This window comes from Neoarius graeffei, chromosome 8, assembly GCF_027579695.1.
Source record: "Neoarius graeffei isolate fNeoGra1 chromosome 8, fNeoGra1.pri, whole genome shotgun sequence".
Taxonomy (NCBI): Eukaryota; Metazoa; Chordata; class Actinopteri; order Siluriformes; family Ariidae; genus Neoarius; species Neoarius graeffei.
The window spans coordinates 78,164,187-78,181,268 of record NC_083576.1 but is presented as its reverse complement, the minus strand read 5'-3'; the positions used below and the strand labels follow the sequence as shown (position 1 = coordinate 78,181,268).

Sequence of the window (17,082 nt, the reverse complement as noted above, 5' to 3'; positions counted from 1 at the left end):
GAGAGAGAGAGAGAGAGAAACCCTCCCCCCCCCCCCCCCCCCCAAAAAAAAAAAAACAAACCTTCAGCTGGATGATGGATGTTTAGGTGATTCTGTAATAATATGCAGTAAACAGTAGGCATGTAACGATTCACCCAATTCATGATTTAATTCACGATACTGGTTTCATGATTTGATTTTGCCATGATATTTTTTGGAAAAAAAAAAAAAAAGAAAATTTTATTCCCCAAAAATTTAACATTTATTTTCCCTATTCTTTATCAATTTACAAAAACACTATCGTTTCATTTTCTTAATAACCAACAGTAATTATTTACCCACATTTTTAAAGGTTGGAATAAAATATAATAGCATATTCAGGGCCTTGCACATGGAGCGGATACGCGGTGCTCCAACGCGCTGTGCAATGTCAGCACCATGCTGGCACTTGCACGCCAACAAATAAATAAAATAAATAACCATAAATTGAACAATGCAGCGTACTTCTCATCTCTCATCTCATTATCTCTAGCCACTTTATCCTTCTACAGGGTCGCAGGCAAGCTGGCGCCTATCCCAGCTGACTACGGGCGAAAGGCGGGGTACACCCTGGACAAGTCGCCAGGTCATCACAGGGCTGACACATAGACACAGACAACCATTCACACTCACATTCACACCTACGGTCAATTTAGAGTCACCAGTTAACCTAACCTGCATGTCTTTGGACTGTGGGGGAAACCGGAGCACCCGGAGGAAACCCACGCGGACACGGGGAGAACATGCAAACTCCACACAGAAAGGCCCTCGCCGGCCACGGGGCTTGAACCCGGACCTTCTTGCTGTAGACAGTGCTAACCACTACACCACCGTGCCGCCCACAATGCAGCGTACTTTCCGCACCTAAATATCTCCTATTCTCCTCTGAAAATGAGTAATAACTATAGAAATAAAAAGCTATTGTAATACAAGTCTAAACTATCCTGGTACTCAACCCAGAAGTGAAAAAGGGTTTTGCTGCATGCCTTGACTGCCATTCGCAACCATACATAAAACCACGTTCTAGGTGCTGGTCGCTAGATGGCGCTGTTGTGTGGTTTGACCTCGATTCTGTTCCTGGCAACCGGGAACTGGAAAATGAAGTGGCGTGATACAAAGATGCCCAAAATCACTGAGCATTTCAAATAAGTACACTAGACATTAAATATTTCTCTGAATTGACTTTTCTTCATTTCAATTCTAATTTTTCCCTTTGCATATTTGACAAGGTAAAACAATCCAGCAAATTTAATAAAATGTTGAACAGTGCCTAAGTCAGCCCCAGACGCCACCAGAATGCACCATTTCAATTCTCCAATTTCAAAATGTTTCCAGTTGAGCATGTCCCCAGACCTCCCTGGCAGCCTTCGGGGCACTCTGGGCCAGGCCAGCCCTTACGGGCTGGGCGCCACATCAGTAGCACCGCTCTGGTATTTTTTCTGGGGAAAGCCCTAGTATTAAAGGTGGGGTATGAGATTTTGGAATAACGGTTCCCGCAAGCCATATTTTGAAAAGAAACACGCCCGCCCTCGCCATGCTCCCACCCCCCACATCTCCACCCCCCTCCCCCTTATAAAGCCTGAGAAAATCAGCCTTTATAATGGGTGTCTATTGCGTTACACAACAGTGGAGCAGAGTGTAGAGAGCTTGGAAAAATAGCTCAAACTTTCTCATTTAAACTGTGTTTTCAGCCCCAATTTTCACTCCACACACAATTTTCTCAAAAGTAGTAGCCACACTTGTCCTGATTCACAGAATGTGTCTACCTACACGATAGGACTTGCAGTTTTTGAATGAGAAGCCTGAAAGTGAAGAGAGGACAGGCGCCCAGCCCCATAGACTGCCATTATAAACTTGGCAGAAAAGTCACTCATTTTTAACTCGCTCTAGTGACCTCATTTTTTACACTACAGACAAAAAAATTACATCAGTGTGTTCAGGAGATCCTTGTGGCACTCACTGTGAAATAATTTTGTGAATATCTCCTTCCGTTTTCGTGTAAATCACCGTTGTTTGGAGGGAGCGCACTGAGAAAATCCTGCGCTCTGTGTGATACTCTGCTCGCTCTCTCACACAGAAGGGACGGGCTGCTCGCGGGCTTCAGTCTGATTGACGTGCCAGTATCCAATCATTTTGAGGTGGTACCTCGATATGATTGGATGGCGTTTTTCCTTTATTTTACACTGTAGACTGGATTAAAATATTTCGTTTTTGGGTCAAACCTTCTATTGTACTGCTTGCAACATGGGTGTGAGGAGCTTTTCAAGCAATATGGTAAAAAATACTCCTGAAAAAAAAAAATCTCATACCCCACCTTTAACTAAAATATTCCTTTTATTAAAATTAAAAAAAGTTAACAGATAGGCCTTTTCTAAATAAACTTTCATAAACATTTGGACTATCCTCATTTGCTTCTCTTGTCTTTATCTTTCAGCAGTCTGTAAAGACTCAAAACCTTCGTGTGGTCCGTGTTGTTATATGGACGCAAGTTGTGGACCTTCACAGCACAAACGTGGTGGAATACTGCAGCTGTGGAGATGTGGTTTTATCAGCGTAGGCTCAATGCTATACAATTCTATCCATGTATGAGAGAGAATTACAAACGAACAAGTTGTCCAACACGCACGCCAAAACTGACAAACTCTTGACAACGATGCCAACTTCTGTTTACTGGACATTACATAAGGAAAGGACGACTAGAAGAATTGTGTCTCGGAGGAAGAATTCATGAAAAGAAAGCCTGAAGTCATCAAAGAAGACTCTACTTGCACAACCCAATCTCTAAAGTGTAACTGTGCTCTGGAGCGCTTGTCGAAATCGAAAGACGTGGCATCACATCACTCAAACGTTGTTCGCCTCAAGCCCGGATTGGGTTTGGCAGAGACGACGACGACGATGAAGCATTACGTTAGAAGTAGAGAAAGCAGTAAATTGGTCTTACATGGAGGAGTCTGTCGGTGAGGACTCGGCGTGTTCGTTCTGATTCTTTTACGCAGCAGCTCTTCGGATCCATCCGTCTGTCCTGTGGGATCTTCAGACCCTTTACCGTCGACCTTCTTTCCCGCCTCGTTTGAGGATTCATTGGGTTCTTTGGGCATCCTCCACAAGCCAGCTGTGATCTGGACAAAGCGGGATCAGCTCAGATCTGTTTAGAACATACACAAAGACATGTTTGTTGCACTTAATTATTTTAACCGTCAGGAAATTTGATAGAAAGAGAAGGTAGAAAATATCAAGCAAGTTTGCATGTTGTTGTTTTTTTTTTTTCTTTGTTTCTCTCTAGAAACTAAATGACAATACTCTGAATCTACCGTAAAATACCAAATAATAGCCCGGGCGATTATTTGTCTCAATCACGTAAGAGACCCGGCGCGTATTAGAGACTAGGCGGCTATTTGGAACAGGCGATTAATTCCTTCTTCACAAATACCTTCCCCAAAATCTACCTCAAAACGGGGAAAAAAAAAATCAGATAGGCTTACTTTTAACCAGTATAACTTAGTTTGTTTAGAGTTAGATTACAGATAGCACGGTGCCGACTTCGGGGAATTTTGAAGACGCAGAATGCATCTTCGCATGGCACAGTCGGGGTGGATAAAGGATAAATCACACACCTTTTCCTGTTAATGACTAGTTAAGCGCATGCTTTACAAAATAATCAAGAAACCACACCATTGTCTGTGCGCAGCACTGTGATTTAATTACTCTGCAAAGTTATGGTCACTTGCTATCACCCTCACCCATGCAGCCTCCACCCTTTGCGCTTCGCGATGTCTGTCAATCTGAAATTGTATGGAGGGCGCGACGTTGAAGCAACATAATTAGGGTGCGAAGTGTCAAACCAAAGGGTTTTTTCTTATGCTGAAAAATAAGTGACCTGCAGTGGCTACATACTGTCATCTTGCATCACGTTTCTCTCCAAGACGTCTCCCTATTTGGCCGATATGAGCCCATTCCCCGAGTGAGTTGGTACGGTGGCTCGACCCCGTAGAAAACTTAAAGTTCGGATGAAAGTTAGTTGAATAGGTTACTGACTTGTAGGCCTACATGTTGCCTGCCTGACGCGTGCTTCTGCCCAACTTGCACGACAGATTACTTGTTGAAAAGGCCCCTTGGATTAGATTGGCCGCGAGCAGACTGAAATGCATGTTAGAACGCTCTCACCTTTTTTGTAAAGCGTCTTCCAGATCCGAATGGGTAAGGGCAAGTGAAATGGTATAAGGTCTTTAATAAAACTCAGTGTGTGCTTTGATGCATGCATTCGGCAATTTAGGTCGTTTAACAGAAGCAGCAGTCCAACCTTGGAAACCCGCAGTCCTCAATGTCACCACACACGCTGGCTTTCGTTGGGTATACCCAAAGGGGTGGCTAAGACATCTGTCAAAAGTTACGGAGTTGCATTCCTCAAGAAATATTACGGTAGACCAAGATTATAACATTGAAATGGCATGTTTATTATCACGTAACAAAATGTTGTAAACAGTATTATAGAAATAATTTCATTCATTCATTCATTCATTCATTCATTCATTCATTCATATTGTTTCGGTAGAAAACTATGCAATGCAAAATCATTTAAACACCAGAAAACCGCTGGGCCTCAAGATTCTAGATAGAACGTTCGGACGCTTTTTTTTTTTTTTTTTAGACCCCGGCGAGTATTCGGAACCGGCCTTTATTTGTCACAACACACGCGTACACCCGGCTGTTAAAGGGAACTCGGCTATTATTTGGTATTTTACGGTAGTTTCTTCAACATGTTCAGCAATGCATTCCATTACGATACAGAAAAAAAAATTAAACATTCTTTATAAAACACCCCCCACCCCACACACGTTGCCAGGCAAAACAAACCCCGCCCGGCAGCACTTATTTTACACTTATATGTTGATGGTAATATTTCTTAAAATCATCAGCTGTCAGGTTATAGTCCTATAAAAATCCATGACCTTGAGTTTGACATTTCAAAGTCATTCAAGGTCAAAGGTCATGGTGCCAAATGAAAGCCCATATGGCACTTCTTATATGTTGCTAATGGTAAACATCTGGCTATCATTAACCACTTTAAAAGTTATAGCCCTTTGAAAACCCATGACCTTCAGTTTGACCTTTCAAGGTCACTCAAGGTCAAAGATCATGGTGCCAAATGAAAAGCCATATTGGAGTTCCTATATGCTCATAATAGTAAACATTTGTCTATCGGCAACAATTTTTCAGTTATAATGGAAAATGTTATTTTGACCGAAAGGTTGATCTTTCCGGTGACCTTGACCCGATTACCCCCAAAATTTAAAATCAGGTAACCTACGGACCACTGCCCACCTACCATGAAAATTTGAAGTCAATCAGTGCAACCATCTAAACACTAGATTGTTAAAACACACACACACGAAAGTTTGAAAGAAAACTATGAGAGAGACCCCATCATGTAACATATCAATGGAAGCAGAATTGAAAGATGAACATTTTTGGAATTGGTTTGAAGTAAATATGATTAATATGAAGGAAGATGGGCAGCACGGTGGTGTAGTGGTTAGCGCTGTCGCCTCACAGCAAGAAGGTCCGGGTTCGAGCCACATGGCCGGCGAGGGCCTTTCTGTGCGGAGTTTGCATGTTCTCCCCGTGTCCGCGTGGGTTTCCTCCGGGTGCTCCGGTTTCCCCCACAGTCCAAAGACATGCAGGTTAGGTTAACTGGTGACTCTAAATTGACCGTAGGTGTGAATGTGAGTGTGAATGGTTGTCTGTGTCTATGTGTCAGCCCTGTGATGACCTGGCGACTTGTCCAGGGTGTACCCCGCCTTTCGCCCGTAGTCAGCTGGGATAGGCTCCAGCTTGCCTGTGACCCTGTAGAACAGGATAAAGCGGCTACAGATGATGAGATGAGATGAAGGAAGATATCGTGAAAAAAACAAAAACAAAACTATTTTGACCTTTTTGGTGACCTTGACCATGACCGGATGACCCTCAAAATGTTGGAGGTTCTATTTGAGACCAATGACCATCTATCCTGAAAGTTTCATGAAGATTGGTCCAGCCGTTTTCCCGTAATGTTGCGAACAAAAAAAAACAAACAAACAAAAAAAAACATTTCCTGTGTTATTGCCCATCAGTTTTCTTTATGTTCTGCTTCAGAGAGGTGAATATGGAAATCAAGACTCAACATGAAAATGTACTGGAAAAGCGAGAAAGACCAAACCAAACAATTCAAACAAACTTTCCTTTTGCTGTCGCATGAGTATTTCACACGGATTTCACCTCATTCAAATCAGATTCAGAATTACATATATACCGAGAGTGTGATCGAGATATCGATCACACTCAATATAAATGTAATTCTGAATCTGATTTGAATCTATTATTTTAATCTATGAGTGCATCTCAAAAAATTAGAATACCATGAAAAAGTTCCTTTTTTTCATAATTTAATTCAAAAAGGTAAACTTTCATATATTCTATACTCATTACATGTAAAGTGAAATATTTAAAGCCTTTTTGGTTTTAATTTTGATGATTATGGCTTATAGCTCATGAAAATCAGAAATCCAGTATCTCAAATTATTAGAATATTCCCCAAGATCAATCAAAAAAAAGGATTTACAATACAGAAAATGTCCAACTTCTGAAAAGTATATTCATTTATACACTCAATACTTGGTTGGGGCTCCTTTACCATGAATTACTGTATCAATGCGGTGTGGCATGGAGGTGATCAGTCTGTGGCACTGCTGAGGTGTTATTGAAGCCCAGGTTGCTTTGATAGTGGCCTTCAGCGTATCTGTATTTTTGGGTCGGGTGTTTCTCATCTTCCTCTTGACAATACCCCATAGATTCTCTATGGGGTTCAGGTCAGGCAAGTTGGCTGGCCAATCAAACACAGTAATATCATGGTCAGCAAACCACTTGGTAGTAGTTTTGGCACTGTGGGTAGGTGCTAAGTCCTGCTGGAAAAGGAAATCAGCATCTCCAAAAAGCTCGTCAGCAGATGGAAGCATGAAGTGCTCCAAAATCTCCTGGTAGATGGCTGTGTTGGCTTTGGACTTGATAAAACACAGTGGACCAACACCAGCAGATGACATGGCACCCCAAATCATCACAGACTGTGGAAACTTCACACTGGGCTTCAAACACCTTGGATTCTGTGCCTCTCCACTCTTCCTCCAGACTCTAGAACCGCGATTTCCAAATTAAATGCAATATGTACTTTCATCTGAAAAGAGGACTTTGGACCACTGAGCAACAGTCCATTTCTTTCTCTCCTTAGCCCAGATAAGACACTTCTGACATTGTCTCTGGCTCAGCAGTAGCTTGATGTTAGGAATGCCAAAGTTGTATCCCCTTTCTTGAAGATCTCTGTTCGTGATGGGTCTTGATACACTGACACCAGCCTCAGTCCAGTCCGCTCTCCCAAGTTCTTGAATCAACTTTTCTTGACAAGCCTCTCAAGACTGCGGCCATCCCTGTTGCTTGTGCACCTTTTCCAGCCACCCTTTTCAGCAATGACCTTTTGTGGCTTACCCTCCTTGTGGATGGCATCAGTGATCATCTTCTGGACAACAGTCAAGTCAGCAGTCTTCCCCATGATTGTGGTTGTGTGTACTGAACTAGACCGAGAGATACACTGTGTTCATACTGTTTTACTCAAACTCGAAATGAAATATTCTAATATTGAGATTTTTTTTGTTTTTGTACTGTATGCCATACTGATTAAAATTAAAATAAACTAAAATGTTTCAAGCATTTTTCTATGTGTAATGAGTCTATAATGTATAACATTTTCACTTTCTTAAATAACTGATGGAAAATATTGAACTTTTTCACAATATTCTAATTTTTTTGAGATGCACTAGTATATGGCATGTTTGAAACTGGTACAGGTTGTTCTGATTGCTACTTGTTTTGCCGAGTTAAATCCTAGAGATTTATCTTCGCTCGCACATTCTGCTCTCTGCTTAATGAAGGTTATGTTGACCAGTAATGTCTTTCCTCTTTTCCTAAGACTATGATCCTAGCAGGTGATGTAATGGTACATAACGTCTCTTCTTTCATACAGTAGTGTAGTCCAAACCAGTGATGTAATGCTTAATCACCCATTTACTTAGAAAACTCAACTTCGTCAATCCCACTGCTACAACACACTCTTGAATGTGAATATATACTCATGTTTATCCTACAACAAACTGAGAAACATCTCTGAGCAGCCGTGTCCGTGTCAGTTCGCTCTCAGATCGATCCGTGAGGTCGAATCTCTTAGGCAGCAGAGCTCTACGTTCCTACATCGTACTTTGTCAATCCAACCTCTTTCGCTACAGAGAGCTCAAAACCTCACAGAGTGGAAAATGAAAGACACAGACGGTACAGTGTATGCCTATTACATTGTGCAAAGAAAAAAAAAAAAAACGTCAAGACATTAATACAGAAGCTGATAACGGTCATACCTGCAAAATTTAATTATTTAAAATTGTTATTTTGAGGTAACAAAGGTCGTTTTCTTGTTATCACGAGCTAGTATCTCACATTGTCCAAATAAAGCTCATTTCTCTATGCAATACTTTTATAATGTGTAATACCTCACTCCATAATGTGAAACGCAACACATACACCTCAGGACTGCGCACCTTACACACAGCACATACATGTCAGCCTATACGGAATGTCCGTATTTTATACGGATTTGATTCAATAAACGTAGTATACGGGCGTACAAATAAAGTTATACGGATTCTTTAAAAAAACTTCAATATTTATTTTGAGCTATAATCAATTCCCACGATGATAAAAGAGCGCATTACATTTACAAACGTACTGTACACCACAGAAAGCACAAACAGCCAGTAAAGAGTCTTATGAAATTGCGCGTTATCTTGTGGTAGCGAGATTCCGTTCCACTTTTGATCATGCGCACACCGCATTGCGAGAATCCCGCCAACCGGGAAGTAACATTTTGTCTGAAACACGCTGGGTGCGATTTGCTGGGGGGGATGGTGGGGATCATCCCCCCCTCTGGTTTTTATCTCTGCTGAAAAAAAATCCTCGGGGACAACCCCGTCAATAAAACAAACAAACCAAAAAAAAAGTTGACATGACAGGCATGTTGTGACATTGCACTCACTTTCAAAATGACCTGAAGTGGCAGCTTTGATGTTCACGAACGTCTAGGGTTGCCAACCGTCCCGTATTGGGCGGGACATCCCGTTTTTTGGGTAATTTTAATTTGTCCCGTCAGGGACAGATCCTGCCCCTCACTCCAATGCTGTGGTGTAAATCGCGTAATTGCCGTGAGAAGCGCTATTACCGCGAGTCGCGGTCATCTGCGATTTAAAACCATTCACTGTTGCCATATCCTGAATTTTTAAGCTATACAGACAAAATAGGCATCAAATTAAACTAGAGCAGATGGTGCAGCCAGTGGATACAGCCTAACTGTTCGATAAGGATAGCAGATAGCTTAAAAAAAAAACCTTCATAGTAGGGGAGCTTTTCTGCCTCACTCCTGCCTTTGTGATGTCTTTCTCTCTTCTTCTTCTGCTATGAAGCATTGCAGAAGGTTCTTAGGGTTTTCAAATGGACAATTAAGCAAATATCAGGGTTTTACAGCTACAGCAAATCATTTTTCAGTTTATGACATTGCCTTCATAAATATGGCCTGATGAATTATTTGGCCAAAGTTTAAAAGAGAAAAATGAGACAATAATATTAGAATTGTTTGTTATTTTGCATTAAGTTACTTAAAAATATCCATTAATTGGTCTATTAACTTTTAAAAGCTCTATTTTAGAAATGAATTTGTAGTGGCCTACATTTGAAACACTCACCTAAAGGCGATTCGGTACTGTAACTATTTTGGGGCGCTGGGGTGCGTGTACAGGGCCTGTACCGGTACTTGTCCGCACCCGGAACAAAGTGTCCCTCATTTGGATATGAGAAAGTTGGCAACCCTACGAACGTCCCCAGCAAATAGATACATTGTAGATAATCAGAGTGTGAACGTGGATTTAGCGCCATGAATCACATCCTTACTGATGAGCGCAACAGAATGAATGTATCCACACTGACGCCTTCTTTTCCTCGCTGTCAATGGGCCAGACGTGCGTTCCTTCCCTGCTGAGAAATTCGCAGAAATGTGGATTAAAGGGCGAAACGCGGCGGATAGTGCACCGACGGGAAAGCAGAAAAGGCCACATGAACTGCGCCATCAGAGCAAACTGTTCATTTAGTATTCATGTATTTCAGTGATTTTCGAGTCACTGCCCATTTAATCCGGAGGGAGAGAAACATCACAGCAACGCGACAAGCAATGCGAACTTTGTTGTGTGTTAGTGTTCGTGTATTTAGTCAGAGAGATAGGAAGATGAATTTACTATCTCTGGTTTAGTGTTCGTTTTCATTTAGTGTTATTCATTTGATATCATCGGATGTTATTGAGCTGTTAGCCTATTGTTACCTTAATTTTGTGACGTTTCATGATTTAAAAAAAAAAAAAAGCCATCCCCCCTTCTGGTTTTTTGACAAATCGCACCCTGGAAACACGTATTTCCACCTGAGCGACTTTCACTAGCGACTGAAAAGATTCTGAATGGGCACTCCGGCAAGATCAACACAGACACTTGCTGTGACATGCAGCCTCGTGAGGTATTGGTGCAGACTGCTAAAAAAGCTGTCATGGAGTACAATTCAGAACATTAGAGTGACACTTTGTGTTTTTGTCAAACATTGGAGCTTTGTATTCATTCTGAAGGTTTATTGTTATTAATATTGAATAAAAAGTAACTTGGATACATCACTGTTAATTATCATTCAAATTTTAGGTAAATTATTTTAATTTGCATCTTATACGGATTTTATAAGGGAAATACGGATTTTGGAGGTTGGTTATACAGGTTTGATTGACCAAAGGTTGACATGTATGACAGCACATACACCTCAAATCTGTGCACCTTACCTTACTTTGCAATACTTCATAATGTGTAATATTTTATATCTTATAATGTGACTCTCTCATGCAATAATTTATAATGTGACTGTCTCTGTGCAATACTTTATATGTGCAATACCTCACTCCATAATGTGTAACACAACACATGCACCTCAGACTGTGCACCTTACACCCCCCCCCTTCCCCTCTCTCTCTCTCTCTCTCCACGCTGTTTGCACTGTTATTGGAGATGCTTTAATCTCATTGTACATGTGTATAGTGACAAAGGCATTCTATTCTATTCTTTTCAAATGAGCAGTGTTAGTTATTTTGAGATAATTAAATAAATAACTTGTTAACTCGAGAAATTGGCATAAAAAATGATTGCAAGCACGGCTGTTCTGAGCTTCTACACATTCAAGCAAAAATCAACAGAATTTTTATCAACCAAAAAAAAAAAAGTCTGTCACTCAGTGCGTTTACATGCACATCCAAATCGAGCTACTGTCGGTAATCGAGCTAAGGGTCCCAGCAGGGGTGCCAGAGAAATCCAATCCTACATGCACACAAGGAAATCGAGCTATTGTGTGAGGTACATTGTGCACCCGAGCCACAGGTGGCGCTACACGCCCCATCGTGTTGGTACACTTCCGGTTGTCGTCATGAAGAAGAGGAGTGATTTCCACTTTACATTCACACCACATGTCATTGCCACCTGTTGGCTACAAATTGTCCTGCGCAGACCACTGTTTTGTAAGACAATTTATTTTGCACAATTGTACATGTTTCTAAAGTCCATTTTTTGCTTACAATTTAACTTATGTCTTAATAAACACACAAAGTTCAATTGTTTTTATTTTTTGTCTCCTTGTTCCTCCTGACCTCTTCTGCTGCTCGCTACTACTACTGTTGTCATGCCGACCGAGGCTGTTGTGTTTCCCGCTTGTGGTCTCGTCACTCCCGGAAGGGAAGTAAGTAGCTCGACTACGTAGCTCGATAGGGTTACATGCACTAAGTAGCTCGGCTACAATCGCATAATCTAGGTCGTGCAACTTGATTACGAGAAATCCAGTTCGTTTTGATTTCAGCCGAGCTAAGGTGTATCCATGGCATTTAGAACTTCGATTTCAGTCAAGCTATGGCAGAAATTCTATTTTCTCTATGTGCATGTAAATGCACTGATTGTTGTCTATTTCTGACTGGCAGACATGTTTTTTTTAAAAGGATTCTCTTAAACATCTCATCTCATTATCTCTAGCCGCTTTATCCTGTTCTACAGGGTCGCAGGCAAGCTGGAGCCTGTCCCAGCTGACTACGGGCGAAAGGCGGGGTACACCCTGGACAAGTCGCCAGGTCATCACAGGGCTGACACATAGACACAGACAACCATTCACACTCACATTCACACCTACGGTCAATTTAGAGTCACCAGTTAACCTAACCTGCATGTCTTTGGACTGTGGGGGAAACCGGAGCACCCGGAGGAAACCCACGCGGACAACATGCAAACTCCACACAGAAAGGCCCTCGCCGGCCACGGGGCTCGAACCCGGACCTTCTTGCTGTGAGGCGACAGCGCTAACCACTACACCACCGTGCCGCCCCTCTCTTAAACATAAAAAATAATAATTATAATCTAAATGTAGCCTTAGATAAGATATATAAAATGGACTGAATACAAATACTTCAGTTTTGTGTTCTGAATCAGACAGAGACACACACACAGACACACAGAGAGAGAGAGAGAGAGAGAGAGAGAGATTTGAGAGACAGAGAGAGAGACAGCAAGAGACAGACACAGAGAGAAAGACACAGACAGACACAGAGCGAGAGAGAGAGAGAGAGAGAGAGAAACAGACAGACAGACCTAGCGAGACAGAGAAAGAGGCAGACAGAAAGACAGCGATTTGAGAGACACCGAGACAGACAGATAGAGACACAGACAGACAGACAGAGAACTTGTCCCCAAGGGAAATTCAAATTTCCATAGCAGCACACCTTACAGAGGAGATAGAGAGAGAGAGACACACAGACAGGGAGAGACAGACAGACAGAGAACTTGTCCCCAAGGGAAATTCAAATTTCCATAGCTGCACACCTTACACATGACAACAGTGAAGCATTGCACTGGACCTTGAGTAATAAAAGTGAATAAAAAGTAATGAATAAACTCTCAACCAAAATGTATCAAAACATACACTACACTCAGGGACGTCCTTACTTGTCATTTTAACGTAACATACAATGCCCAGCACTGAAAAACTGACAAATAATTGAAAAAAAAGAATAAATAAAATTCACACAATATGAATATTCTTTAATAGCGTGTATGAGCACTCATTTCCTTTATGCTCCTTTTATATCCTCAAACAGCTTTTGGATCTTCTCAGTGGTAATTATTCCTCTCAGTTCTGTTCAGTTAGCCTTTTTCAAATCAGGTCTGGAGGCAATAATGACCAAAGTGAGGGAGGGGTACATTTAAAAAAAAAAAAAAAAAAAAAAGCATTCTCTACCTCTGTCTTGTTGATTTTGGATTATATTCTGGATTGTTATATTGGATGATACAGCCACATTTCAATTTTAACTATTAGCTAAGCTCACCAATATCACTATTTAATTCATTCAACAAGCCTTAAGGACACCATTACCACTTGAAAGTTGATTATATTCCTAGAATAGCATGCCCCAATGTGTTTTATTCCTCTTAGTCCACAGCAGTTACAGTACCAGCAGTACCAGTCAAAAGTTTGGACACACCTTCAAATTCATTGGGGGTTTTTTTCTCTCTTTTTTTTCAATGAATTAAAAGTCACTTCATGTCTTAAAGTAACGATGGATGCCTTTTCTCTTTACTCAGTTGAGCAGCTCTTGATATAATACACATCACTACAGTTGTCAAATCGGGCTATTTATTTATTTAGTATTTTTATAATTGACAATTTGATTCAAATACTTTAATATTTTGTCAATAAATTAATCCACTAATTAACTCCTGTTAATAGAAAAGCATTCCAGGTGACTACCTCATGAAGCTGGTTAAGATAATGCCAATAGTGTGCAAAGTGTCAGGGTAAACGCTGGATACTTTGGAGAATCTGAAATATCAAACGTGTTTTTAAACACTTTTTTTTGGTCACCACATAAGTCCCTTTGTTATTTTGTAGTTTTGATGTCTTCGATATTGGTCTACAATGGTGAAAATACAAAATACAGAAAAACCTACTCATTCATATGAGGAGGGGTGTACAAACTTTTGACTGGTAATGTATTTTTTTATATATATATATATATATATATATATATATATATATATATATATATATATATCACCCAGAATCACAAATTAAGAAGTCCATCTTTTATACACACTGCATATATTCAGGAAACATTCTTCAGAAACCCAGTAGGAATTGAACTTACAACCTTTCCAGCTCCATGCTTAGTTAAACAATAGTTACAAATTTGCAGCGTTAGTGTTGTAAAAACTAACCAGCTGGAAAGCACGTGAACGGCTTTTCTGAACAACCCCCAACACAAATCTCACTGTTACTAGTTACTGGAACTCCGCTGTTGTCAGGGACCTGAAACTGGGGTCGAGAACTGAGCGAGTCAAAACTCACAGGAACAAAAACGTTTAACGTTCTTTTCCCTGCATGGATATTTAATCTCCGGGTTACCAAGCAACCTGGCAATGTTCTACAAGCCAAGGCAACCCAGTTTGAGGAAGGGCATTACTGTTTGCTCAAATGTTTTTTCGCATTTACCGAACTCCTAATGATTCAATTACAGAGAAGTGCATGAAAGCAGAGCTCGGGTACATTCAGGTGATGTGAACATCATGCAGAGCTGACAGAAATGGAACTCACAGCATGCAATCATGGTCATGAGATCAGCAGGGAGGCTAAAATCTAATAACGGTCAATAGCTTGATGAATTTCTTCGGAACCGAGCAATGCATTACATCACAAAGTCTCAACGGTGGCAATGGGGGAGACAAAATAATCACACACTTAAAAGGTGTAATAGGTAAAAAGAATAATCATGGGGTAGCCATGGCCTAAAGGGTAGAGAAACAGCATTAGGCCCAAAGGGTTGCTGGTTCGATTGCCTGGACCAACAGGAAAATCCATGGCTGGAGTGTCCTTGAGCAAGGCGCCCAACTCCCCAGGTGCTACACATGTACAACACACACATCGCTCTGGGTAAGAGCATCTGTACTGTAAAATGCCTGTAATATTTGGAATTTTTTTTAAAGGTTTCTAATGGCCCTTTTCCACTACCCTTTTTCAGCTCACTTCAGCTCGCTTCAGCCCGACACGGCTCGCGTTTCGACTACCTCAGAACAGCACGACTCAGCTCGCTTCAGCCCTACTCAGCACCCAAAACTCGCACGGTTTTGGAGTGGGGCTGAAGCGAGCCAAACCGAGCCGAGTGGGGCTAGGGGCGTGAGGAGACACTCCCCTGTGCACTGATTGGTGAGGAGGAGTGTCCTCACACGCCCCGCGAGCACGCTGGGATCTGTAAACACCGTAAACCCGGAAGAAGAAGAATTACGAATTACGAGAATTTCTGAAGCCTTATGCGCCTCGCCTCATCTATACGCTCTTGCCAGTATCTGTTGGCGTTGTCGGTGACAACAAGCCACAGCACCAAGACCAGCAACACTAACGATTCCATGTCCTCCATGTTTATTGTTTACTATCCGGGTCGTGAGACTACCGCTTAAAAGGTCACTGATGTCACTGTTTGCGCCGCCTAACGACATCACGTGACGTCCACCCACTTTCGCTAACTCCACCCAATGTGTCCACCCACTTCCAGCCAGCACGGTTCAGCGCAGTTGTAGTCGAAATGCAACTCCAACAGCCTCACTCAGCTCGACTCAGCCCAACTCAGCACCGCACGGCTCAGCCCAACTCAGCCGCGTTGGTAGTGGAAAAGCGGCATAAGAGTTGGGCGAGTTTGACATTTGAAGGTTTCGTACGTAACATTTTCATGAAACTCCACCCCAAGATATAAGGCGGCCCTCACAGCGTCAATAAAATGACTGACATGAGACACGTCCAAACACAAACTAACATTCGAGACCGGAAGTCCGTTTTCCAAAAACGGGCTTTCTAAGTTGCTTAGGCCAAAAAAAAAAAAAAAAAAAAAAAGTGTGTTTTTCCGGTTCCCCGACCGACCCTAATCTGTACCGCCCGACCCTAAACTTTTTTTTCGTTTTTTTCCCAGTCGCGACTTTTACATATAACCCAACCGTGTGAACCGGAAGTTTTTGTCACTCACTGGGAAAATCAGGGCTTTCCACAAGCGCCGGCTGAGGAGTTTAGAGTGTAGGCAGCTTGAAAAAAAAAAAAAAAAAAAAAAAAGCTCTAACTTTCTCATTTAAACTGTTCTCAGCCACAATTTTCACTCTACACACACAATTTTCTCAAAAGTTGTAGTCACACATTGTGTGAATCAAGACAAGTGTCTCCCTGAGCGATAGGATTTACAGTTTTTGAATGAGAAGCCTGAAAGTAAGGAGAGGACAGCCGCGCTCTCCCATAGACTCACATTATAAACATGGCAGCGCTTTTACTGCAAAATCAGAAATGTCACTTGTTTTTAACTCGCTCTAGTGTCCACATTTTTTACACTAGGGACAAAAAAAATAGATTAATGTGTTCATGGGAGCCTTGTAGCACTCAGTGTGAAAGAATTTTGTGAATAGCTCCTTTCGTTTGCGTGTAAATCAGCGTTGTTCGAGGAGAGGGAACTCTGAGAAAAAGCGCTCTTTGCTTGTTATATTGTGTCTTTTCCCTGCACCGTTACCAAGGCGACGAGCTGCACTCAGGGAGCAGAGAGGGGCGGGGCTGCTCTCTCTCTCTCATGGTGTATTGAGCTGTTATATTTACAGAAAAATTCATGTTAAAAGGTGTCTCATGCTGCATCAGATTCATCAGAAGGTGGTAACTCAGGTGACCTGCAAAGAAATTCATTATATTTTGTGAAATTATTCCTGTCTAAATTTAGGTTATGGCAGCCATCTTGAAAAAAACATTTCAAAAAAAAAAAAAAGCCTGCCTACCGACCCTAGTTTTGAAATCTACATAACCGGAAACACACTTTTTTTTTTGCCTTAATAAAATAAATTGGACCTGAAATATGAT

At 41.5% G+C, this 17,082-nt stretch overlaps 1 protein-coding gene across 4 annotated transcripts in view; it reads right to left on the bottom strand.

The window, feature by feature from the left end:
- Positions 1 to 17,082, bottom strand: part of tcp11l1 (t-complex 11, testis-specific-like 1) — a 55,619-nt gene that overhangs the window by 29,989 nt on the left and 8,548 nt on the right. For all 4 annotated transcript variants that reach the window (XM_060928284.1, XM_060928281.1, XM_060928282.1 and 1 more), the window contains exon 2: positions 2,960 to 3,163. In XM_060928284.1, coding sequence (XP_060784267.1) covers positions 2,960 to 3,116 — 157 coding nt within the window. In that variant the 5' untranslated portion in view covers positions 3,117 to 3,163. The remainder of the gene's footprint in view (positions 1 to 2,959; positions 3,164 to 17,082) is intronic.